Source organism: Balaenoptera musculus, chromosome 2, assembly GCF_009873245.2.
Source record: "Balaenoptera musculus isolate JJ_BM4_2016_0621 chromosome 2, mBalMus1.pri.v3, whole genome shotgun sequence".
Lineage (NCBI taxonomy): Eukaryota > Metazoa > Chordata > Mammalia > Artiodactyla > Balaenopteridae > Balaenoptera > Balaenoptera musculus.
This window is the reverse complement of record NC_045786.1, coordinates 4,513,891-4,538,943: the sequence shown is the minus strand read 5'-3', so window position 1 is coordinate 4,538,943 and position 25,053 is coordinate 4,513,891. Positions and strand designations below refer to the sequence as shown.

Here is a 25,053-nt window from a genome sequence, read left to right as displayed (position 1 = left end):
TTATCTACTTACCTATATACTCTATAGATTTATTTAAAGAATTGGCTCATGCAACTGTGGAGCTTGCTAAGTCCCAAATATACAGGAGAGGCCAGCAGGCTGAAGGCCCAGGGAAGAGTTACAGTTTGAGCCCAAAGGCAGTCTGGTAGCAGAATTCTTCTGGCTCTTCATTCTCTTCAGGCCTTCAGCCGATTAGATGAGGCTCATCCACACTATGGAAGGTAATCTGCTTTACTAAAAGTCCACCTATTTAAATGTGAATCTCATCCAAACACACATCCTCACAGAAACAACCAGAATAATGCTTGACCAAATATCTGGGCACCAGGGCCCAGCCAAGGTGACACATAAAATTAACCATCACACCACTTTATATGGCAATGGTTTTGTAATTTTTTTTTATAAAGGGAAAAGAAAGATGATGCAGTCTTTAGTACAATCGATCAGAATTTTTAAAAATCTTTGATAGTTTAGAAAAGGTTCTTTTAACCATACAACTTGCTATTGGTAACATGACATAAATTTTTAGGATTATGGTCAAATATGGGAACATTTCTATTAAATTTCATCATATACATATTCATCTTCTAATATTTATAAATATTCATATGCTAAATTTCAGGGCACTCATTTTGAGTTTTTTTTTCTTTTTTGTGCGATGAGTAATCTCAAATACCTTTGAATTTGATGACACTCACTAATCAGTTTGTTGATATTGTTTTTCTAATGGCATATTTTGATTGTTTTGGTGAGGTTGGTATTTTGTGTCAAATCAGTAAAAATTGAAATCTTTTTCTAATATGTTCATATGATTCACTTTTCTTCGTTCCCTTCATTAACTAAGTTGCCATAAAACCTATGAGTCTCTTCCCTACTTCAATTTGAAATTTAGCTCTTCCTGTTTATAAATTATTGTTTTGGAGTTATCTGAAAATTCTCTTGTTCCTGTTTCTATCCTGATCTCAGAATAATTTCTATTGGCTTTGTGGCTAGGTTTTTGCTTTATTTCATATTACCTTTAATTTACTTGCATTTTCTCCTAATTATTTAATAAATAAATTTTAAAATGACAAAATAAAGTATATTTTCTATACATCCAAATCTGCAGTCTGCCAGTATCTATGGAAGAATTTGTCAACTGTTTCATTGAAATGTTCCAAAAATGTTTTCCCAGTTACATATTCCAAGTCGTATATTTGGTAAAGCTCCAATACCACATTTCTATCAAAAAAGAAAATAAGTGTAGTTCTTTTATCATTGTATATACTATGTTACTTAGATCTTCCATTTTGACTAGGCATTGATGATAACTGAAATTTCTACTTACATTTTTTACACTCTGGAAATTGAAAGAATTTCTATAGACTAGCTTCTGGTTTCATGTACTTCATTGTTTCTCCTCTAATTGCAACTTACTTTGGTCCCGTGTACGTTACAATGCACTTATATTGCTGTGTATACCCTGGTCCTCAACCTTTCAGTCAAGGCTGGATAATTTGGTACAGTGGATTAGGTATATTACTAGAAGCTATTTGTGAGGTGACTTTTTGGTGTGTCAATTTCACTAGGCTGAACTACAGTACTCAGTTAATCAAACCTGAATCGAGGAGCTCTGGGAAAGGATTTTGCAGAAGGAATTAAAATCCCTAATCAACTGACTTTAAATTAGGAAGATTATTCTGGGTGGGCCCGACTTAATTAGTTAAATGGTCTTAAAATTGGGCTTAAGCTTTTTCTTTTTTTTTTTTTTTGGCGGGAGAGACTACTGCTGTAGCTAACAGCTTTGGCCCATGAGGTTTCAGCTTGCTCCTGAACTTCCCTTTCTGATGGCCTGCCCTCTGAACTTGCTGGGCCAGTCTGGCACAATTGCATAAAGCAATTTCTTATAGTTTCTCTATATACATCTTCCTGCCTCTAACTATCTATCTTTCTATCTATCTATCTATCTATCATCTATCTATCAATTACGTATCATCAATCTATCTGTGTTAATATTTTCTACTGGTTCTATTTCTCTGAATCCTGACTGACATGCCATTCTTATACTGATACCACTAGTTATATTATTAGTAAACATATTATTCCACTAAACCTAAACTGCATGTATTCCAAATTCAATGTCCATTTACCATGATTCTCTCTTTTTTAAATTATTTTTTTAATTGAAATATAGTTGATTTACAATGTTGTGTTAATTTCTACCATACAGCAAAGTGATTCAGTTATACGTATATCTACATTCTTTTTTTATATTCTTTTCCATTATGGTTTATCACAGAATATTGAATACAGTTCGCTGTGCTATACAGTAGGACCTTGTTGTTTATGCATTCTATATATAATAGTTTGCATCTGCTAACCCCAGATGGGAGAGGCATGGAGTAGGAGTTTGGGGTTACCCTGAGTCTCAAAATTCTCATGGTCACTCTAACAGGACTTAACACAAGAGGAAGTTTGACAGAAGTGTAGTTGAAGTGGAGAGTCTGAAACAGTTATGGTTAAAATGTCTTACTTCTGCAGATTTTATTTAAGAAACATGACCACATGAAAACACTTCTGGGGCCCCTCCCAGGGGTTTGGAAGGGACCCATGCGAGTGAGGGTCCCCAAAGCTTAAGTTTTATTCGCTTCCCTATGGAACCACTCTGAGTGTCAGGAACAGCTGCTGAGAGGTGGCATCTGAGTAGAGACTGAGCAGAGTCTGACGGGATGATAGAAAGTATCTCGAGGGGTAAGGAGGGAAGGTAGGAATGGATGCCAGAGAGAGGAAAAACTTGAGCAAAGCCACTGAGATGAGAAACAGCTCATTGTCATTAGGGAGGAAAGTGAGATGCATGTGGGCAGGGGCTGGAGTTTAGGAACTGGCTCAACTACTGACAGGAAGTCATCTTCTGTTTGGTCCTGCCTCTGCTTGACCTGCATTCACAGCGTCCTGATGTCACGTCAGGCTCTGCCCACTTGACCTGATGACATGTCTAACTACTTCTTTGCTTTAAAACACACAAAATCAAAGCTGCATGTGTGACTTGGCTTCATTTAGAGAGGCCCTCAGAAATAACACTCTTTTTTACCGAGACACTCAAAATTGGAGCTTTTAAGTTACTCTAGTAAACTTGGTAAGAATTAGGCTCAGAGACCCACCTCCCCCCGAGACTTAGGTCATATAACTGTGGGATGCATAGAACAATTATTGGCTTGTCTCCATAACAAAATTGGAGGTGGAGAGTCCTATCTGAATTTAGAAACCTTTGTATTATTGGGAATGTAAATCACCTATATTGCTGAGAATTTATCTTCTAATAACTTAAGGAAAACCTATTGCATTGGCTATAAATGGGTGTCTCAACATTGATTATACATTGTAATCACCTGAACCTCACCCCAGACCCATGAAACTAGAATCTAGGTGTGGTACTCAGGCATTGGCTTGACTAACAAAACAGAACAGAGCAAACAGATAAGAACTTCCCATGAATTTGGTGATGAAGAAATGATGTTAAATAGTACTATTGAGAAGGTTAATTATTCAGGATTCCTTATTAGGTCAAAATTCTTGAGACCATGAATACAGTAATATGACTCACAGTTCTGGGAGAGCAGTTGGTGAATTTTCTGATGTAGAAAAGCTACCCTTAATATAATTTTATTTTTTTAATTTACTTTTTAATTTGCTACCAAAGAGAAGATATGACCCCAAATAGTAACATTGTAATTTGTTTCTTCATACTTCTGGTTTTTCTTAATTGTCTCCAACTATCAAATAAGACAATTTCCTTAAAACATTGTTTTGGATTTTAAATGTTATCATAAAAATGTTTTAGAAGACGACTTCTACTGGAAACGTTGCCCAAACCTCTCAACAACATACCAGGAGCACATATTTTGGTATTAGAATTTCTTTAGCATTCTGTAAATAATGTTTTTCATTTAGAAGGGACCCCTGACAGGCAACTTCTTTCAGCAAAAGGTGATACTAACATTGGAAAGGCTTTCTGAATTGGTTGGGGATCCTGGCTGTGCTGTGAGGGCTTTAAAATACTAAAGTTATTCATGGCAGGTCTGCAGGATTAGGTTTTGTCAAAAACTACTGATGTCATTCAACTCGCTCTGCGGGTTGAGAAAACCTTTCTCCTGTGGGTCTGGTTACAGCTCATGTACATACAGTTCTCTAGTTTTCAAGAAACCTACGAAGCTACCATGTTCTCTTTTCTGTTGACTTAATTTGTTTTCTTTAAGGGCAAGAAAGTTCAAGACTGCCTGGGCTTGGTCCTGATTTGGGGTTTTGGCAGGGTTCTCAAACTTTGATGGGGATAAGAGTCACACGGAGAGCTTATTCAAAGTACCAGTTCCTCTGGGCCCATGCTTGCAATTCTGATTAAGTAGACCTGGGTCCAATCCTGGAATCTGCATTTCAACATGCATCCCAAGGGATTCTGATGCCCTCAGGCTGTGATTTTGAGGAGCCCTCTATTCTGGAATCACTTTACATTGAGGTTTCATTTTCCCCAAAGCTATTAGAAATCTCACATAATCCGTGAGGTCAAAGCGTTATAGCCAAACAGCATGGGAGTTAACGAAAGCTGCAGTTTTTCTATTCTTTCTGTTACTTAATCAGGAACTGTAGGTGCTAAAATCCACTTCTTCACTTCTTTTCTGAACTCCCTTATATCCTCTGCTATTGTCTGAATGTTTGTTTCCCCCAAAATCCATATGTGAGACCTAACCCCCAAGGTGATGGTATGGGTGAGGTCTTTGGGAGGTGATTAGGTCATGAGAGTGGAACCCCCATGAATGGGATTAGTGCCCTTGTAAAAGAGACCCCACAGGGACTTCCCTGGTAGCGCAGTGGTTAAGAATCCGCCTGCCAGTGCAGGGGACACAGGTTTGATCCCTGGTGCAGGAAGATCCCACATGCCATGGAGCAACTAAGCCCGCGAGCCACAACTACTGAAGCTCGTGTGCTCTAGGGCCTGCGTGCTGCAACTACTGAGCCTGTGTGCTGCAACTACTGAAGCCTGTGCACATAGAGCCCGTGCTCTGCAACAAGGGAAGCCACCGCAATGAGAAGCCCACACACCGCAAGGAAGAGTAGCCCTGCTTGCCTCAACTAGAGAAAGCCTGCGTGCAGCAACAAAGACCCAAAGCAGCCAAAATAAATAAATAAGTAAATAAATAAATAAATATTAAAAAATAAAATAAAAGAGACCCCACAGAGCTTCCTGCCCCTTCCATCATGTGAGGACACAGAGAGAAGATGGCCATCTATGAACCAGGAAGCAGGTTGTCAGCAGACACTGAATCTGCTGGTGCCTTGATCTTGGACTTCCCAACCTCCAGAACGGTGAGAAATAAATTTCTGTTGTTTATAAACCACCATATATCTTGTTATAGAAGCCCAAATGGGTTAAGACATTCTCCCAATGCTGTAGTGTTTATACATTCCCTTCACAATCACCATGAATGAATATGTGTGAGTTGACAATTTGTCCCTCTTATCCAGTCTTAGCACATAAACTCAAGGAGGGGAAAGGCCAGACATTATGTTGTCCTGGGCAGAACCTAGATCTCTGTGGAAAGAACCATTTCTCTACACTGTTGGCGATAACAGAAAACTCTTTCTCACCATAGAGACTCTCACCTCATGGAAATGTCAGTTTCCTTGGGTCAGAGTTTGCTCAACTTCTGAAAGGAAGTAAATGAGAACCTTCTCATGCTCATGACCATCTTAACTCTGTAATCCAGCTTTGTTCTCTTGAGAAGTGAAAGAGCGAAAGAAACTTCATCTGCTTCTTTGAGAAAAATTGCCATAAATCTTTCAAAGAGGATTTTGTCTCTTATTTTGCCCAAGTTTTCTGGAAATCAGAGTAACACTTGGCTCTAAAGGAAATAATAATAATAATAATAATAAGGCTCTAATAGGGAAACTGATTAAGTACCTATCAAATGCCAGGCACAGAGACAGGTAATCAAATGAATTCCAGCTTGTCCTTGAATGTGTTCTGCTGACTGCCATGTGCCACCCTGGGGCTTAATTCCAAAACTCAGAGGCCCTGGCTCTTGAACTGGTGGGGACTCAGGAGGGGAATTTGAAGTATCCAATGAAGAAGAAAGGAGGGTGTGGGATTGATAGTCTCCAGGGACCTACTTCTCTGCATGTGACGTTCCCTTTACCTGGCCAGGTTTGATTCCATCCAGGAAACACCAGCTTGCAAGATGGGCTAAACCTCTACAGTCTCTCCGTGTTTGTGTTATTGATCTTGGGTCTTATAATAAAAAGGTGCAATTTTCTCTGGGCATGTCCAGGCTTCTGTCTGGGCCTTTGCTGCCATGTGTCGGTAGGCTGTAACTAGAGATGGATTACGTAAGAATTGCTTTCGTCGGGAGTCTTTTTCCATATCCTAGGTACCCCGCCAGCCCCCTACCTGTGCTGTGAGCCACCTCCCCATATGTACTGCAGCCCGGCCAGATACACCTGTGCTGGTCTCAAGCACCTACGGTGGATGTATCACAAAGCAGGAACCGGGACTCCTGCTTTGACTATCCACAGGGCCACTCCCCACCCAATAAGGACACCCAAGCCAGACTTGCAGAGCATGAAGGAAGCAGACCCAGTTCGGGACCTCAGCCTGAGCAGCTGATGCGTACTCCACTGCCAGACGACAGAGAATCTGGGACAGCCTCCGAGAGGCCTTGGCCAACTGGAACCTGTGAAGCTGCTGTTTGCCTCGGAGCTCATCTTCAAGATGTGTAGAGTCACTGGGCTTGTTTCGCTTCCTCCTGGCTCATGTTTCAAAGCCACGTCTCTTCCTTGACAAGCAGCAAAATCTCGATCCTCTGGGGTTTCCATGCGGGCAGAGAGGAGCAAGGAATACAAGTCTGGGGAGGCCAGACAGTATCAGGTAGCCTTTCCTGAAGCTGATCTTCAGAGAATCCAAGCCACTGTGTTCTTTTGGACTGTCTTCAACCAAGCGTATTCCACAGTGCCAAGCCTCAGGATATCAAAGAACCAATGGCCCAGCTCAGAGATTGTCACATAGAGAGAGCAAATTCTCCCTTCCTTTGCCTTTTTGTTTTAGTCAGGCCCTCAATAGATTGAGATTTACACTCTCTTAAACTCTAAAGTATAAAGAGTTCACATGGGAAATGCTACATAGCCCCCAAGAGAAGCTGAGTTTCCAGAAGTTCTAACGTAATAGGAAGCTGGGTTTCAATAATAAACTATCAGATGTCGATATGGTAGTTACTATTATATTATGCCTCAACTTGACAGGGCCGCAGGGTACCCAGATAGTCGGTTCAACGTTATTCTGGGTGTGTCTGCGAAGATGTTTCTGGATGAGATCAGCGTTTGAATCAGTAGGCTGAGTTAAGCAGGTTGCCCTCCTTAATGCGGGTAGGGATCATCGTTCAATCTGTTGACAAAGAGGCAAAGGAAGGGAGAATTTGCTCTCTTGGGGTGACAAGACATCAGAGGAGTGCCTCAAACTGAGACAGAAAGGCTTCAGTCTCAGCAAAGATTCTGAGCCCCAGATGCAGAATGGAAACAGGAGAGGCAGTAAACAAAAGCAGACCACAGGAATTAGGATGAGAAGATTCTTAACAATTACCAGCGTGTACCACTGATTAGAGGGTTTCCCGGGTGTTTGACCTGGGACTTTTGCCCCAGCTTAGGATAGAATTTCTCTGCAGCCAGTCGACCTGGAGGCTGAAGTTGACCTAAGAAGATAAAGAAAAGCCATATTTCTCACACACACGTATGCTACTCGGGCTTTCAATAGCTTTGTGAGTAATTAGCGACTGAACAATTTAAACCATTTGGAGAAGTAATGGTTTTCCTCAATACTGGATAGGTAAGCTTAACAGATTAACTGGACAGTATGTTCTCATTCCTTGGTGGCTTACATTTTAACACCCTGTGGGGAAAATTGCTCGCTGGATTGGTTTGAGGTGTATTTCCAAAGGCTGGGACTTTTGCCCACCTTCAGGACGCAAGTGCACTTCTGTACTTTTGTATCCTGCCTACGCCGGCATCTTCCACTGCCAGTTCCTGCCCTGTCCCTGACAGTAGGAAGTCCGTTCAATCATAGACAGACATACTCTGATACTACATTGATCAGTAGATTCCTCTCTTTGTTTTCAACTGCTAATAATCTTATATCTGGTGGAGTAAAATGGCTGTATTACTGTTCACTGCTTGTGGCCACTATTTTCTATTGACGGGTCCTCGCTACTTATCAAATACAGTGTGTAATGCTAGCAATATAAAAATGATGAAGACCCGTGCCCCATTAATGGGTGAGCTAAGGCATAAACAAGATATAGACATGTGAATTAACACGTCATTGGACAAGTAGGATAAAAGAGTATCCCAAGGCACAGATGATGGGCATTCTACCACACATGGCACCCATGGAAGGCTTTTCAAAAGCAGTGGTATTTGAGTTGGGTCTTAACAAAACTAACTATAGATTCATCAGCTGAGGGGGGAAAGGACCATTTCAGCCTGAGAGAATATCATGAATACTAGAACCTGGGGAAATTCAGTGGCCTGGAGAAGGAGCCAAAGAGACAGGGACCGGAGAGTGACTTTTCATGGAATTACACCAGAGAGCTTATATAATGATTGCAGTGCGATGATAGTCTATTTACTGAGCTCATAAATGTGCCATGTACCCAATGCCCTGAGGGCAGATGATACATCCATCTTAAAAATGAAGAGAAAAAGGCTCAGAGATCCCATAAGAAGTCCTACTTGGGGCCAGTATCCTTTCCCCCAGGTCTGTCAGGCTCCTATTACCACTGCAGCCCGCTCTAAGGAATTCTAGAAACTGTCTGGTCTAGTGGTTTTAAAAATGTGTTCTGAAGAACCCTTGGATGTTGTGGAGTTCCAGAAACAAGAAAGAACACCTCCAAAACACAATCATCACTCTTCTCAGATTTACATGTGTGGTTACTTCTAAGAATTTCTTTTAAAAGAAGAGTTTTGCTGCTAAAACAAATAATTTAAAAAGGAAAACCATGGATTTAGTCAAATTCTCTCTGTTAAAAATGACTCTTTTTTTCCCTGTTGCGCAAAATTATACATGTTTATTATAGAAACTTTGGAAAATATTGAAAATGGAAAGAAAAATCACCTATATTCCTACCACCAGTGGGGAACTACTATTAATACTTTATAGTCAATATTTTTGCCATGAATATATTTGACATAGTTGTGATCTATATAATATTGTACATAAATGCTTAAATAATAACTTTTAAAATTATATCATGTGCCTAAAGATTGCACAAATATTAGAAATATGAGATATTTTTCATGCTGAGACTAAAATCCATTGAATAATAAGCACTGAACAATTTAGTTTACAAAATGCTCTTGAATGGCATTAGTTTAATCAACATAAATGTTGAATCATTTTTTCTTGGCAATATTTGAGTTGAAATTTTTTTTAAAAGTCATCATGTTAAAGGATATTCAAAAGATAGAAATTTCAGCCCAAGTCACATAATTTGACCTATTTAACAATGAATGCCAAAGTCTCAATCTTAAAAGCAGAATAACGTGTTCAATAAGGATTCTGCTGTTTTCCTAAAAATATTCTAGAAACTGCAATGTTTTTAGTGTGTGGAGTAAAAAAATATGTTTGATGGTTATATACTTTATCGAATATCCTTTCTCAAATGACAAAGGATAAGTTCTCAATTTTAGGATCAAACAAACGTGAAGTTAAATTTAAAATAAAACCAACACAATTCCCAGTGATTTAGACTGGTACTCAAGAGTCTGAGTAAATATGAAATGTTAAATACAGCCTTTGATTGGTAATATCTGTAGCTAACTCCAGGAGGACTTTGAAACCAGTTGGAGAGTGATTAGGAGATGAAGAAAGATGTCAGAAGTTCCATCTTCCCTACCTCCTCAGAAAAGAATACGGATGCAAACCACAGCTTCTGGAATGTTAATTATCATATTCACCCACATCATCTCCCACGCTTCTCGCTTTGTAAATGGAAGTAGAGTTGATTTACAATGTTGTGTTAGTTTCAGGCGTACAGCACAGCGATTCTACTCTGCTCCCTTTGATAACTTACGGCCCCCAGTCATCCCCACCTCTTGGTATTCACACCCTTAGGGTATCCCCTCCCCTAGAGTGTGGGCTGAACCTGTAATTTACTTCTGACCAGTTCAATGGGGGGTGTCACCCTGTGATTAGAATTCATTGGATTGCCAAGGACCACGTGAGCTTGAAAGGGGATCCTCTGCAGTCCGATCTTCAAAAGAAACCCCAGCCCTGGCTGCCACCTGGATTGCAGCCTGATGAAACCAGGCTGGGAGTGGACCACCCACGTGAACCACGTCTGGACTCCTGACCCACAGCAACTGTGGGATAATAAACGTGTCCTGTTCATAGCCCAAGCTTGTGGTAACCTGCAGTACAGAAATCAATGACTCATATACCTGTTCACACACTGATTCACCCAGAGTGACTCAGGAAGTAGCTGGGAAATTAATTGGCCACCAGGCCCCCTCATTCCAACTCTCCATTTCCGTGAGCTTTCTCCATGTCTGCAAATGTCATTTCCAGAAGCAGAAAAAGATGGCAAGACATATCATTGTTGTCTCAAGGGGTACCAGTGTTTGCATTTGGTGCAAATCAACAGAGAATTGGACAAAAAGGATTTCACAGATAGGGGCTGATGGATTTCACTCAACCAACGCCCCAAGGATAGGCAACCAGGGCTCCTGGGGTGACCTGGATGATACTTCTTGGGCCCAGGCTCCCCTTCTTCTGTCCTCCTGCTTCAACTTGAAGGGGAAGGCTCTTGTTCTCCTGCTCCTTACCTCACCCAGGGCCACGTGTGATGTCACTTCTGCATCTCAGGCAGGAGGGCCTCTCTGACGCCCCCGGCAGCCTGCCACTCACATCATCTCCAAGCTGTGTCATGTGTCTTCTTCTAAAGAGTCTGGAGAAGCGAGAGTTTTTAGTTGGGCACTTTGCTGCTCAACAAATGAAAGCAGGAGGAATGGATATTGGGTAGACCTCTAGCAACGTCTGCACTCAAAGCTCCTTTCCCACAGAAAGAACTATGGAAAGACAGGAAAAAAAGAAGACAGGAAATAAGAAGAGTGGAAATTAACGATGTGGAAAGCCAGCTATAATGAGGATCATCAAAACCAAACTGAAAGGTGAATTTTTGAAATGACTAATAAAATAAATACATTTCTAGCAGGACCGACACTGTATAATGAGTACAAACAATGAGCTTTCAAAGCATTCATATAACATAATCCATCTGTTATCTCTGGTGGAGAGGCCACCCTCTTTTTTTTATGCTCTTAGGTATTTTATACAGTTTTTTTTTATTAGTAATCATACATGGTTTTCATAAGGAGAAAAAAATGTTGTTTGAGAGTTGCACATAAAATGTGTGTTTTTTAAAAAATCATGTTTACTATCAGTTTCCAAATCAAAGATAATCTAAATGTCTACATTTAAAACAATTGACATTTTCTAATTGTTGGAAATACAGTGATGTCGTAGAATCAGGACATGAACAAAACTAGTATTTACCCTGTAGACGCTGCCTTGTTAATTGAATATTCTGTTTTTCCTCTGAGAAAACAGTTTAAGAAGGAGTAGCATTTGTTTCAAATGCCTAGTGGGTAGTCCTGTTAAGAAGTATTACAGAAAAGGAGAACCTGAGGATTTATTTATTTTAAAGTTCTACTTTTTTTCTGAAAAATTTTTTTCCTGAGAACTTTTGGGCTGAAGGGGGTTTGGGGAGAATGCAAAAATCACAAAGTAGCAGATTATTATTATTTTTTCTAATCTCTCTGTATCACATGAATTTTTTATTTAAAAATTTTTTAATTAAAAAATTTTTTTAAACTCTACTCAATACTATGTAATGACGTATATGGAAAAGGATTCTTTTCTTTATGATGAACTCTTGCCTGCTTCTTTTGTGTATCCCAGGTTTCATTGTAAAAAGAAGCTTGGACTTACAAATAAAAACATGGGATCACATCGCAACAGACAGTTGCCTGGTGGTATAAGCACCGAGTTTGATGTGGACAGGCCTGGATTTCTGGTGGCATCTACTAGCTGTGTGACCCCGGGGATTTCTGAAATGTACAGTGAGAAGTTCATTAGGTTCAGTTGAAATTACATGAGAAAATACATGTAAGGTTACTTAGCCCAGTGCCTAGGCATTAAAGACACTCCAAAAATGTTAATAAACATTATTATAATTATGACTTAGAGAGGTTAGAGTCTTGGAAAAGAGGGAAGAAGACAGCATAAAGGGAGGACATGGGGAGAAGCAAGGCCCAGAGGTAGCTCAGATTGTAGGACCTCATCTTACAGCCAGAGATGGCCCCACCAGGGTTAGGCTGGATGCTGAGGAAGAGGAACACATGCAGTCCTACCACAAGCTCAGAGCCTCCTTTCCTCAGAACATTTGCTGGAAAAGTGTTGTAATAAATCTATAAATCTGTGGCGATTACAGAAGTGAATGATGAGCCCTAGAGTTGTACAGTACGCAACCTGCAAAACTGTACATGGCGGCCCTGAACGATACACGATGGTTCTACTCTTGTTTCAGTCTCTTCTTAAGCAGTTGCCATCTTGTATTTCTTTCTACCTGGTGGGCCCCTTTAAATTCTTTCCAGGTCAAGGCAGAGTACACTTGTAAATACATTATATTGACATGAGGTAGAAGTTTGAAACTCAGGCCACCCCAAAAGGCAAAGAATCGGAGCTGAAGGAAGGGTGGATTAATCAGTCTTCCTGCTTCCCTCCCACCTCCCATCCACTACATCTTCCTGCGTTAGCACAAAAAAACGGTCTGTATATCAGGAGATACTGCATCAGATGAGACTGGTCCCAAATGCGGGTTAAATCCTTGTAAATGTCAATCAGGAGTCAATGAGCTCCTCTTTGTACAGTGGGTTAGTTCACACATGAAGCTCATTACCCCTAGAGGTCGGTTTGGATTGCAAGTATAACAGTGTTTAGGGAAGGTTGATTTCAGCCTTGCTGGGGAAGCAGGCAGGCTGGGGATGTAGAGTTACCGCTACCACCCACACCAGGCTAAGGAAGCCACACCCCCGTGTTCAGCCAAGTGCCTCCTCCTTCTTCCCTGGGATCTGCCTGCCTTCCAGGCTTCTCCTTACCCGCTCCTAATGGCTGTCTCCCCCTGGGACAGGACGAGGAACCTGATTGTTAGCTGACTTAGGTATGACTGTGAGGGGAGAGCAAGCCTTGGGGGGCAAATGATACAGGCTGTGCCCTGGGGGGGAAGTTCGCGTAGTTGGGGGCCTCCTGGCTTGTGGCTGGGCTGGCGGAGGTGCTGGGATCAGCTGAGACTAGTTATGGGTGTTTAAGAATTTCTGCAGGAGATAACTTGCTGGGGCCCTAGGAGGCGGGGCTCTCTAGGCACAGGGCATCTCAGACTAGGAAATACGGGACTTCCAGCCTGGACGTCCATCAGGGAATCAGGAAAAGGATACCAAAGTCCCAGCAGAGGGCGCTGTCCTGCGACCACTGGTCACAGCCAATCAAGATCCAGTTGTGCCGAAACCGAGAAGGTTATGTAGTGGGACTTGGGCAGGGAGGGCCCATTTGGGGACCTGCTAATTGGAGGTGGGCCAGGAAGCAAGGGCTTAGTTCCAGAAATAAAGCAAAGCTGAGGTTCTTAATAGTAGCAGGTGATGGCAGGACTGGATAATTTGCTCAGTGGGTTTTGGGCTACGTTCCCTTAGTTACCTCCTAGCCAAGTGCCCGAGACTGAGCTAGGGTGGAGCCTGGAATGACGCTCAGGTGGTCCCCGCTGGGGGGATGGCAACAGGCCAGGAGCAGTAGCCTGCAGGGAGCTTCGCCAGTGTCCCCCTCTGGTCCTGAGTCCACTTGCTTCTCTGCGTCCACTGGACCCACGGCTGGAAGGGCTTGACCGCCTCCTCGCTCTCCTGTTGGGCTGCTGGTTCTGGACTCGAACTCCAGGTAATCTCCCCACAGAGCTCGTGAGAAACGGGCCAAGGCCCTTCCCTTGACAGTTTAGGTAAACCCGAGTGCTCCGTGCTGTGTAATTCAGAGCAGCCGGGCATTTTCTGGGAGTGTCAGCCTTCCGTAGTTCTGAAAGGGTTATCAGCGTGGGCCTAGGATTATCTCACCCTGTTGTTCCCAAGTTTCATATCCAATGAGCAACCGAGGAGACTCATGATGCCGCCTTCCTTCTCTCTGTATTTCCTTTCCCTCCTTACCCAGCTACCACCTTAGCAGCAGACTCAAGCCTCTCCCCATTTCCTACACTCTTCGGATTCACTTGGTGTGTCTATAGCCTGTGTGCTGTTTCCACGTACACTGTCCACTTTGAAATCTTGGGTCTCGACGTCTCTTACCTCCTATAAAATTCACCACTTCATTTGTTCTTTCAGTCATTTATTCCCCAATAACTTAGTGAGAGCCCTTTTCACAGGACCCGAGGGCCTTATGCAATGACCTCTACCACAGGCTCTGGGATCAGAATATATACAGCTGCTTAAAGTTTCCCGCTTACGTCCCAGGTAAGAACTTTATTCCTCCAGCAAACACTTTTTGTTTGAAAAATCTATTTATGAATTTACGAATGCCTGAAATCGTTTAAACCTCTGCACCTTATAAAATAAAATTCTAATGAGCCTATCTTTTCAACAAATCGTTGGTTTGAGATGTGGATAAAACAATTATCACAGAATCCTCTGGGGAAAAAAAAAGTCTTGATCTAACAGGAAAGCCTTTCCATTCTACAAGGGGAACTCGTTTGACCTAGCTCTGTCCTTTAAAGGGCAAGTGGCTGTAAGAAATTCTAAGGTTTTTCTCAGAATTCTAAGACAATTGGTCAATAGTGATATAAAAAGTCAGGTTCATTAGCGACACTAATTTGGTTTTCCTGAAAATCGGCCAGACAGAAAGTTCTCACTTTTATCCACCTTCATTGTTACTCTCCATAGCAACTGAAAACTGTTCTGGGCTGAAATAATCCTCTCTAGCTCCCAGCGCACAGTCAAGGAATTTTAAAAACAGAGGACTTTGTAACCATGAAATACCCTCTGAGATTTAAAAGGCCACAGAGCTCCAGATAAATAATCATTTGTCTTTCGTCTGAAGGTAAGCACTGGGTTTAGAAATGTTTGTATCATCGTCTGTCATTTTTTAAATGCTAACGTAAGAATTTTAAACTCTCTCTCTCTCTCTTTTTTTTTTAAACCGTGAAAGTAATCCTAGTATTTTTCTCACTACCCCACAGTCATTATTAGCTCATCTCTGGGCCAAGATCTGCCATGAGATGCTGTTAACATTTTGCATTCCTTAAGCAATCGGTTGAAGATATTAATTTTTTTCCAGAAAGCTGATTGGTTCTCAAGCTGTCCTTTCACTTCTTTCCTGAGGCCTGAATATGTGGATTTATCATGGCTCATGGGCCTTGAAACTCTCTTGTTTTTCCAAGATAGTTCATGCTTTTAATCAACTGAAAACTGAAAACTAACCAGTATGTTCTGGATGTTACTATTTTCTTTTAGTCCCTTCCTTATCAAAAAAATCTTCTAACTCAACATGATAGCTGTAATTTGTTCAAATTTATTTTCTGTTTACTTTTATTTACTTACTTCACTGATGAGGCCCATAAATCAATGGGATAAAATGGTGTTTCCTGTTGGCGGGTGTGGAGAGATAAATTAGGAGTTTGGGCTTAATGTATACACACCACTATACATAAAATAGGTAAACAGCAAGGACCTACGGTATAGCACAGGGAACTATACTCAATATCTTGTAATAAACTATATAATAGAAAAGAATCTGAAAAAAAATATGTATGTATAACCGAATCACTTTGCTGTACACTTGAAACTAACACAACATTGTAAATCAACTCTACTTCAATAAAAAAGATAAATGAGGGTGTTTCCTGCCCCGGGTCTTATGACCTGTAGCACCTTCAGGATAAACAGTGAAATGCATTCTTCCTAATTTTTGACTCTATTTCAGAGACAGACAATATAACACACTTCTTGGCTGTTGTACAGCTTGAAAGTCTACACCCACCATAATTTCCTGCCGGTGGGAGTTATAAATGAGCTATAGACCCCCTGTTGTTCAGAAACAGCTTGTCATTGCCAATCAGCTCAGCCACCCAATTAATGAATCCTTGCAAACCTGTTGCAGGCACAGTAATTAAGGGCTTTATTTTTCCTCTTTCCACAGACATTCCTCCAGTTACGAGTTGACACCGTGAACACCAACCCACCCAGCTCCATCAGAGGCAGACTTGGGCTGAAGGAAGAGTGGAAATGTGCTTCTGGAGAAAGCTTTCTGTATTCTGGGTGCCATTGTTCCTTCTACTCAGCCTGATTCCCTTGACTGAGACAGAAAAACCCTCAACTCCAGACAGCAGCGGCACTTGGAGTCCAGGGCAACTGACGGAAATTCTACATGTTCTCTCTGCACAAGAGCCCACCCCCCTGAACCACTCGAGAAGCCTCATCAGAACTCTGCTAGAGAAAACCGGGTGCCCACGGAGGACAGATGGAAGGCAAGGAGATTGCAATCTGGTTAGTGCCATAGAATGGGATCAGGGACAAGGGCATTTTCCAAAGAGACCCATGCATTCCTTAGCCGCTTACTTTAGGAAAGGAAAATCCATTGCAAACCTTCCAATATCTGAGTGGGCAATGCATTATGGTGTAATAACTCCCATATTTGGGGTATGACAAATCATACAGCATTCTGCATATGGCATTTAGAGACAGGGAGAACTTGTTTTTATTAAAATGGTAATGCTTCTGTAAGTCTTTCTACAACGCTTCTGCAGGTTTAGAGGTATTTATTTGCAAGTATGCACTTCTAGTTCCCTTTTCTTTCTGATTGACTAATCCTTTTTATGAGCTTGCAATGACCTTGAACATGATTGGTTAGATAGATGCCATTTGTTTTCTGAGGCATAATAATAACAACCTGATATTTGTCTAATGTTGAATTTTTAAGTACTTTCTCCCGGATATTGGTAGGTGTGTTCTAATATTTTGCATCGTGGGGAGTTAAGGAATTGGATTATCGTCTTCTTAAAAATGAGGAATCTAAGCTGGGGAAGGGAAGTGCTACCAGTGGGGCTGAAATGGGCCCCAGAAACCCATTTTCCAGGCATTTCCTAGTCTATCAAGTGACTCTCAAATCCTGGCTATCCATCAGCATCACCTGGCCAGGTTTCACAAAATACCCAGGCTGGAGCTTCCTTCTCCAGAGATTGAGATTTCACTTGCCCTGGATGGTATTTTTAAAAATCTCTGCGGGCCGCTTTAATGTAAAAATCAGCATTACTGTAAAATCAACATTTACTGTAAAATCAGAATGTCTCCATTGGGTGGGGGGATGGGTAATGACCAGAGCAGCCCCAGAGGTAAGAGCCCATGTCTTAAAATGACTTCAGACAAAAAACAGACCAAAACACTCTGAACATCCCTTTCCTGAGATGAGATTTTTCAGAATGAACTCACTCACAAATAAATAAGTAAATAAATGAAGACATAACTAACTAAATAAGAGAAGCGAATCATTTCTCCCCAAAATAAATTTTAGCTGATCTTCTCAATCACGCTTTGTTCTGGGGGAAACATTTCTTGGCCAAATGTTTTGTTTTTTGTTTTTGTTTTCTTCACAGAAGGGTCTTGCTAACAGAATTTTTCTCTGCTCTGTGCAAACAGTAAATAATTCAGTAATTAGTAAAACTCCCAAGGGTTCCCAGAGAAAACATGTGTTGTAAAGGCAACTCATCTGTGATGACATTAATTTATATATATAGCAACAGAAGACTTCCCACCGGAAATAACTAGGAGTCATATCTTATTAATGTCCTCTGAGAATTTGCTTCAGAGAAATGTTCTCTAATGACATGAAGTGCCTTATTAAGGCTGGTTGAATATTAGTTTAGCTTGTGGGGGGGGGGGTGTAAACAGGCAAGATTATTCTCCGTTTTTTGGGGGGGAATGGGTTGTTTTGTACATTTTTTTTGGTTTCTATGACATTAACAAGTATTTGGCCAGTTTAGTTTCTGTTCCATTCCTAGGAAGTGAAACACTGTCTGTAATAACTTCACTCTCCTGCTGCTGCTGTTTCTTTTTCTCTAAGAGACTAAGGTTTAAAAAAAAGGCTAATCTCAGCTTCACCTGCGCAGAAATCTCCAATTTACCCGAATCACTATAATCTAAGCAAGGAGCCCATGGAATCTCTCAGTGTCAATTCACAACGACCAGGGAGAAACACCCTGGTTTTACAAACACCCACATTCTGGTGCAAACCAGAAGTCTTCACCATGTTCTTGAATCCTTTTTTGTCTTCTTAGGGACTTTGTCCACTAGGAGGCAGGGTACCTATCAGAAGTTCTGTGATAAAAAGAGGGCAAGGGAGTGAGTTCAGGTCCTTAAATGTCTGAAAAAAGGGATCAGTGTGTATCCTGAATTTGGGGGGAGGAAAAAAAAAGTTCCCAATTTTATTTCGGATCTAGGTAAAAACTGAGTTTTCAAAACAACTGATCTGAAGTTTTTAAGAGCACTGCACGTTTAAAAATAAATCCATTCAAGCTGCCGCCTTTGAATATGGATACTTTTGCCTGATCATGGCTTTCCTTTTTCTTTTTTTTCTTTTTTAATGAGAAGGGTGAGAAGGGGGTTTTAATACATTTAATGAGGGATTAATTAACTCCAAAAGAATAAATTCCACTTCACTAATGATGAGAACCATGAGCCTGCATGGGTTCCAGGCGTGGTGAAGGGAAAAGAATCTGGTTTGGAGTCAGTCGGCACTGGGTCCGTATCCTTGTTCTGGCACCGTCTAGCTGTTAGGATGCCGAGATGCTGATTCCCTTCTCAGGGGGCTCCCTGTGAGGTCACATGACCATCTATGAATGCATACGAGCTCAAGCTCTCTTCCCCTGCTTATATTCGCGGAACTGTCCAGTCCCCCCTTTTCCAGGTCACTGGAGCAGCTTTTGGGAAGGACCTTCAGTGCTGCTGAGAAAACAAGACTTTCCTCTGCAGCACCCTCCTGCTGGTGCCCCGGCCCCGCCCACCTCAACTGTCCCCAGAGGTTTGGGGTTTTTAACCAAGATCTCCAGGCGATTCTCAGACACATTCAGAATCAACGCTTTAAGGTCCTGCATTTAATTCCCTCCCCTTCCCCGAGTTGTCATAATGGTCATGGGATAAAGTTGAAAACCATCAAGCTTTATCTTAACTTGTTTATCGAGAAAGTTTATCTGAACTCTTCTCAGTGAAGACTTCCCTTTCTGTCACTTAGAAATGCCACTAAGTCTAGTACAGACCCACAGAAAGCTAGCGCCCGTCATCAGCTGACATCTTTCCAGGTCTTTGTTTGGGAGGAAAAGGAAGAAATATAATTTCCCTCTTGTGTCGTATAGTCAATCGTTAGCAACCCTGCCCCCTCCTAAAACAGAACTTCAAAAATCTAAGAACTTAGAAGAAGGCAGTTGATTTACCCATAACCCAAAATCAAATTCTAAACATCTCTTGGTCTAAATTTCCTAAAGCTTATCCTGCAGGTTCTGACAACTGCCTTATTAACACAGAAGATTTCATATAGCTCTCTGTCGCTGAGGCTCTCCCCTGAAATACACAAGCAGTAAACAAAGCAGAATTACACAGCTGGGAAAAGGCGATCTGATTTGGCTCCAGGGTGTCATAGAAAATTACTACCAAACATCTGAGTAGTCCATTTAGCTTAGTAGAGAGGACTTCTCACAATTTGACTAGTCTTTTTACCAAAGTTTATTTCCTTATGAAGTTGAAAAACTAATTCCCAGGATCTGTGTTTTTCTTTTCCTCTTAAACCTTATGCCTCCACCTGACAAGATTCAAAGGAAGTCAATGGATTATTTCTGAATGAGTCCATTCTTCTTCAACAAAGAATCACTTTACTGGAGTCAGAGCCCGGGACCGATCTGATGCCTATGGGGCGCCAGTATTTGCAAAATTTTGCTAAACATCCTCTCCCAAACCACAACTGAGCCACTTCGGAAAACTGTAACAACTGAAACAAATCTAGTGGTGATGAACTGAAAATCCAAGTCCCCCCACCAACCCCTATAGCAATTTTTGTCACGTCCACGCCCAGAAGAGAATTTACCTTATGTTAGCGCTTGCGATTCTCCCTGCAGCGCTCTGTCCTCAAGCCACCACCTTCTGCAGTAAGGTAACTTGTCAAAGACTCCAATATCAGAGCACAGAGTTTTCACCACAGGGTCCTCTGATTCACCATTAAGTTTCATTTCAGCAGGCCTCAGAAAACTTCAGCAAGGGGTAGGTTACCTCTGTTCATTCCAGATGACCGAAATCTCTAGCGAGATAAAATGAGCTGCTTCCACAACTTATTTAAACTTTTCCAAGTCAGAAACTGATTTACCTTCCAAGATGTAAGCATTTTACAAAAAAATTCTGGAGTGAACATCTGCCTGATTGTATTCAGGGTATTCTATCTAGCCTGATAGGAGAGGGGACTCTATCTTAACCCTCTTCTCTGCTACCTCCTGCTTCATCCCTAGAAAGGCACAGAGCAAAAGCCTGGAGAAGGAGCCACGAGTGGACAAGGGTCTCGGGCTGCTTGGATGGGATACAGGGTGGCCACAGACACTGCTGTGCGCAACCAGCACACAACCACACCTGGGCCACATAAACGTGGTCTAGTGGCCTCACGGAGGTCCTACGTGTTCTTGGCGCTCTTATTCCCACGTACCGGGCGCCATCAGACGACCTGAATAGCACTTGGAAGTCTCTGAAGGTGAACTTGCTCAACCCGCTGGCTGTACCATGTCCTCACTGATGGATATTATAACCTTACCAATCCCCTAGCCTCCTAATTGACCAGATCTCTTCCTAGCAAACAGGAGGGAGAGAAGGTTACCTGGTGAGGGGCTGCACAGCAAGTACAAAGTCTATCAATGGCAGAGCAGGAATTAAGGCTGGGCAACCACTATTAACTGTGTGGCTTTAGGTACGTTACTCACCCTCTCTTAAACTTGGCTTACACATATACTCAGGGTATATTTTCCTCATAGAAGGAAAACATACTTCACACTTAATTCTGTGCAGGATCTTTGCATACTGCATATATATGTACCTATTAATTAATTCATTATGCGTTAAGTAATTGGGTAATTGGTATTCGGAATGCTTTTGATTGTGCAGAAATACTTGGTGGATTATGATATGGGCTTTTGTTTTTCCATTTAAAATAATGCAATAAGTTTCCCCCCATTGAAAAATTGATCATCCGACACCTTTTCCAGACCCAATTAGATTTATACTCTGAGGGATGCCTTGATACGGAAGATACTTAGCACTGTCTTGGACACATGGCTTCCGATAAATGGTAGCTGATATGACCAATAGTTTTCCCGATACTTGAGTTTCAGGAGGTTATTTGGCACAAAGCTTGATTCAGCTGATTCACCTCCCTGGGTCCTGGTGTCAGTCCCATCTAACAGCTACCAACCCATGGACTTTTCTCTAGGGCTGAGTAGGGAACAGAAAAGGGCTGCTGTGGTTTTGGTGGTTGAGTTTAACATTGACACTCAGAGTTGATCTTGTTGGGAAGTCTGCATCTGTTTGCTGAGTTTTTGGCCTCTCGCAGTTGAGTTGGGGAGAAATGGGAATCTGTGTGGCTTGTGAAGAATGTGATTAATGCTTTGCTTTACAGACGGATGACATGTTTCTTTCTGGCTCAGATGGTATTTTCCAGATGTTACCCAGTGGGACACACAGCAGACATGGAATTAGGACCCCTGAAACTTCCACCTCAGAGAACAGATGAAAAGATTTCATAGTAGATTATCCCACAGTGAGACAACTCCCCTGGGGCTCAAGGCAGGCATATTTTATGTATGTATGTATGTATTTATGTATGTATGTATGTATTTATTTACTGGCCAGACCACGCAGCATGTGGGATCCTAGTTCCCCAACCAGGGATCAAATCTGCGTCCCCTGCATTGGAAGAGCAGACTCTTAACCACAGGACCGCCAGGGAAGTCCTTCAGATAGGCATCTCTTGACACCTTCACTCTGAGGCTGGTGCCGTGTCATGAGCTGCTTCTCAGATCCTGGGAGCATTCCCAGAAGCTACCCAACTGTCTTTGAAGAAACACAGCTCTTATCTTGCTGGGAGAGCTTCTCTTCCACAACCCCTGTGTCTATCTTTTTCTCACTGTCCCAACACATTACCCCAAACACCTTCCTCTGCCATGTAAACTTCCCAGATTAGACAAGCCAGCTGTCTATCTGTGGGTTGTGAAACAAAGCATCATGGAAGCATTTTTAGTAATTCTCGAACCACCAACATTTCTGTTAATAGCAGGATGTGGTAACTGATTGCGTCTCAGAAAGGAGTGACATCAATTCTCTTAGGTAGGCTAAGAGAGAAGCAGATGGTACGCGTTCATTCCATTTTTACTCTTCTTAAGTGCCAGGCATGGTGCTAGAGGCTGAGGACAGACCTGTGCGCAAAGCAGACAAAATCCAGCCTTAATGAGCCAGTTGTCCTCAAGAGGAAATAGAAAAGAAACAAGGAGACATAGTAATCTTAGAATCCTAGTTCTATGAAAAAAAGGAAAAATGATAATGCTAGAGCTGCCTGTGGCTGTTAGGCACTTAATATGTGGCTCATCCCAGTTGAGAAATGCTGATAAGCATAAAACGCACAGCAGATTTCAAAGACTTAGTGTGACAAAAAGAACATCAAATAGCTCATTAATACTTTTTTAGAGTTTTGATTATGTGTTGAAATGATCATATCGTGCATATGTATTTCAAGAAAATATATTATTCACGTTAATTTCACCTGTTTCTTTTTACGGTTTAAAATGTGCCTACTAGAAAATTTAAAACGTGCCTCACATTTGTAGCCTGTGTGATATTTTCGTTGAACGGCGCTGTGCCGGAGAACACGGGGCAGGGATGGGGACTTTGGACTTTGGAAGTGGTATCTGGGAAGGCATCCCTGAGGAAGTGGCACTTGAAACTGAGACCTGAGAAATCAGGTGGGAAAGAGCCTGGTGGAACTGACAGAAAATCACAGGGGCAGAAGTTGAGTGAGAGAGGTGGAGGGAGGCTAAGATAAGGTAGGAGAGGTAAGATGAGCAGAAGCCAGACTGAGGAGAAAATTATAAGGAGCTTGGATTTCATTCTAAATGCAATGAGGCATCACTTTCAAAACCAGAGTCAGCTGGTGTTAATCAAGGCAGCAAAGTGACAGCTTGCGTTACTATAGTTGGAGATAGAAGGGTTGCATTTAGGGAATAAGGGCTTCTGGGAGGACATCCTTTTTATATAAAAGTCCAACCGTGATTGTCTTACTTGAATTGGGCTATTGAGGCTGCCCACTTTCCCCTCCTATTCATAAAATAGTAAGCAACCGAGACTCTGTGGTTGTTAATGTTCTGGGACTATTTGTCAAGCTTTGTTTCTGTTTTTAATTTTTTATTATTATTTTGTGGGGTTTTTTTGCACAGTGCTTCGATCCAGATGCCCTGTTACTAATAGCTGGAGGAGATATCGAGGATCAGCTCAGAGAGGAAGTGGTCCAGAGAGTTTCTCTTCTCCTCCTCTATTACATCATTCATCAGGAAGAGATCTGCTCTTCCAAGCTCAACATGAGTAATAAGGAATATACATTTTACCTACACAGCCTTCTCAGCCTCAGGCAGGATGAAGACTCCTATTTCCTTTCACAGAATGAGACGGAAGATATCCTGGCTTTCACCAGGCAGTACTTTGGCACTTCCAGAAGCCAGGTAAGAAAGTCAGAATTGCTAACTAGCTCTGCTGCTAAGATACAGTCTCAAAGCATGATTTTTTTGTCACTAATTCATTTCTAGGATACTCAAAAACTTCTGAGAGGTAAGTAATTGTGGTTTTTAGTGATGGGATGTTAAGTGATGTAATTTAAAATTCTGAGTCTGAAGGGGGAAATGTAACGACTAATCACATGATTGTACAAAAATATTTCTTTATTTTTTATTTTGTTTAAAATAATTCAGAATAAACCTCAGCAAAGCTGTTTTGTTTTTAAAGAAAAAAGAAAGGGGGGTGGATGTAATGACTAATCAGTTGTCAGATGAGTTTTAGGCGGAAGCTGGGTGGGTGGGTGGGTGGGCAGGCAGACCAGGTGACAGGGCAGCTCTGTTCCGAGTCCCCCTGAGCACTAAAGTGAGTGTGACTCATGGCTTTTGATCAGTCTCCAAGGACTGAACTATAGCGGTGAGAGCAGTGTGTCTATTTGCTTTGCCTTCTGGCCAGGGAAGGATTAGGCAGTAAGAGTTGGCGAGAGATGAATTAATCATTAGTTAGTTCCCTGAGGATGCAGCTTGCAAAAAGCATTATTCATGACAGCACAGACATTATCTCTTTTGTGGCTTGTAATTGGTGCTGCATGTGTTCAGGGGTCCCAAGTGCTTTTCTTTTCTCACAGTTCCCACTCTTGGGAAATGGGCGTCTTGTTGCCTTCATTACTATTCCAGCAAAAGCTGGCCTTTCAATTACCTTTTTGCTTTCTGCTTTGCGATGGGAAGTTTGAGCTGATAACGTTCTCTGAACATGGGTTTTTTTAAGCCATATTTTCTTAAAGAATGAGTTGAGGAGTCACCAGCACATTTTGAAGAGTGTGGCAGAACGTGTTTTTTTTTTTTTTTTTTTCTCTTGAATTGTTCATTGACATGTGTCTTAGTCTGTTTGGGCCGATATAACATAAATGCCATAAACTGGGTGGTTTATAAACAACAGAAATTTATTCTCATAGTTCTGGAGGCTGGGAAGTCCAAGATCAAGGTGCTGGGCAGATTTGGTGTCTGGTGAGAGGCTACTTTTTGGTTAACAGATGGTCATCTTTTTGTTGTGTCCTCACCTGGTGGAAGGAGCAAGGGAGCTCTTGGGATCTCTTATACAAGGGCACTAATTCCATTCATGAGAGCTCCACCCTCATGACCTAATCACCTCCTAAAAGCCCCA

The 25,053-nt window shown here is 41.8% G+C and overlaps 1 protein-coding gene across 2 annotated transcripts in view; it reads left to right on the top strand.

Annotated features, from left to right (window-relative positions):
- Window positions 1-13,657: 13,657 nt before the first annotated feature.
- SLC39A12 (solute carrier family 39 member 12) overlaps window positions 13,658-25,053 on the top strand; it is a 71,825-nt gene continuing 60,429 nt past the window's right edge. The window contains exons 1-4 of one of the 2 annotated variants that reach the window (XM_036843241.1): window positions 13,658-14,002; window positions 14,478-14,565; window positions 16,247-16,593; window positions 23,559-23,840. In XM_036843241.1, the coding sequence (XP_036699136.1) occupies window positions 16,333-16,593; window positions 23,559-23,840 (543 nt within the window). In that variant the 5' untranslated portion in view covers window positions 13,658-14,002; window positions 14,478-14,565; window positions 16,247-16,332. Of the gene's footprint in view, window positions 14,003-14,477; window positions 14,566-15,078; window positions 15,149-16,246; window positions 16,594-23,558; window positions 23,841-25,053 lie in introns of those variants that run through there. The other variant, XM_036843240.1, reaches the window with a different exon arrangement.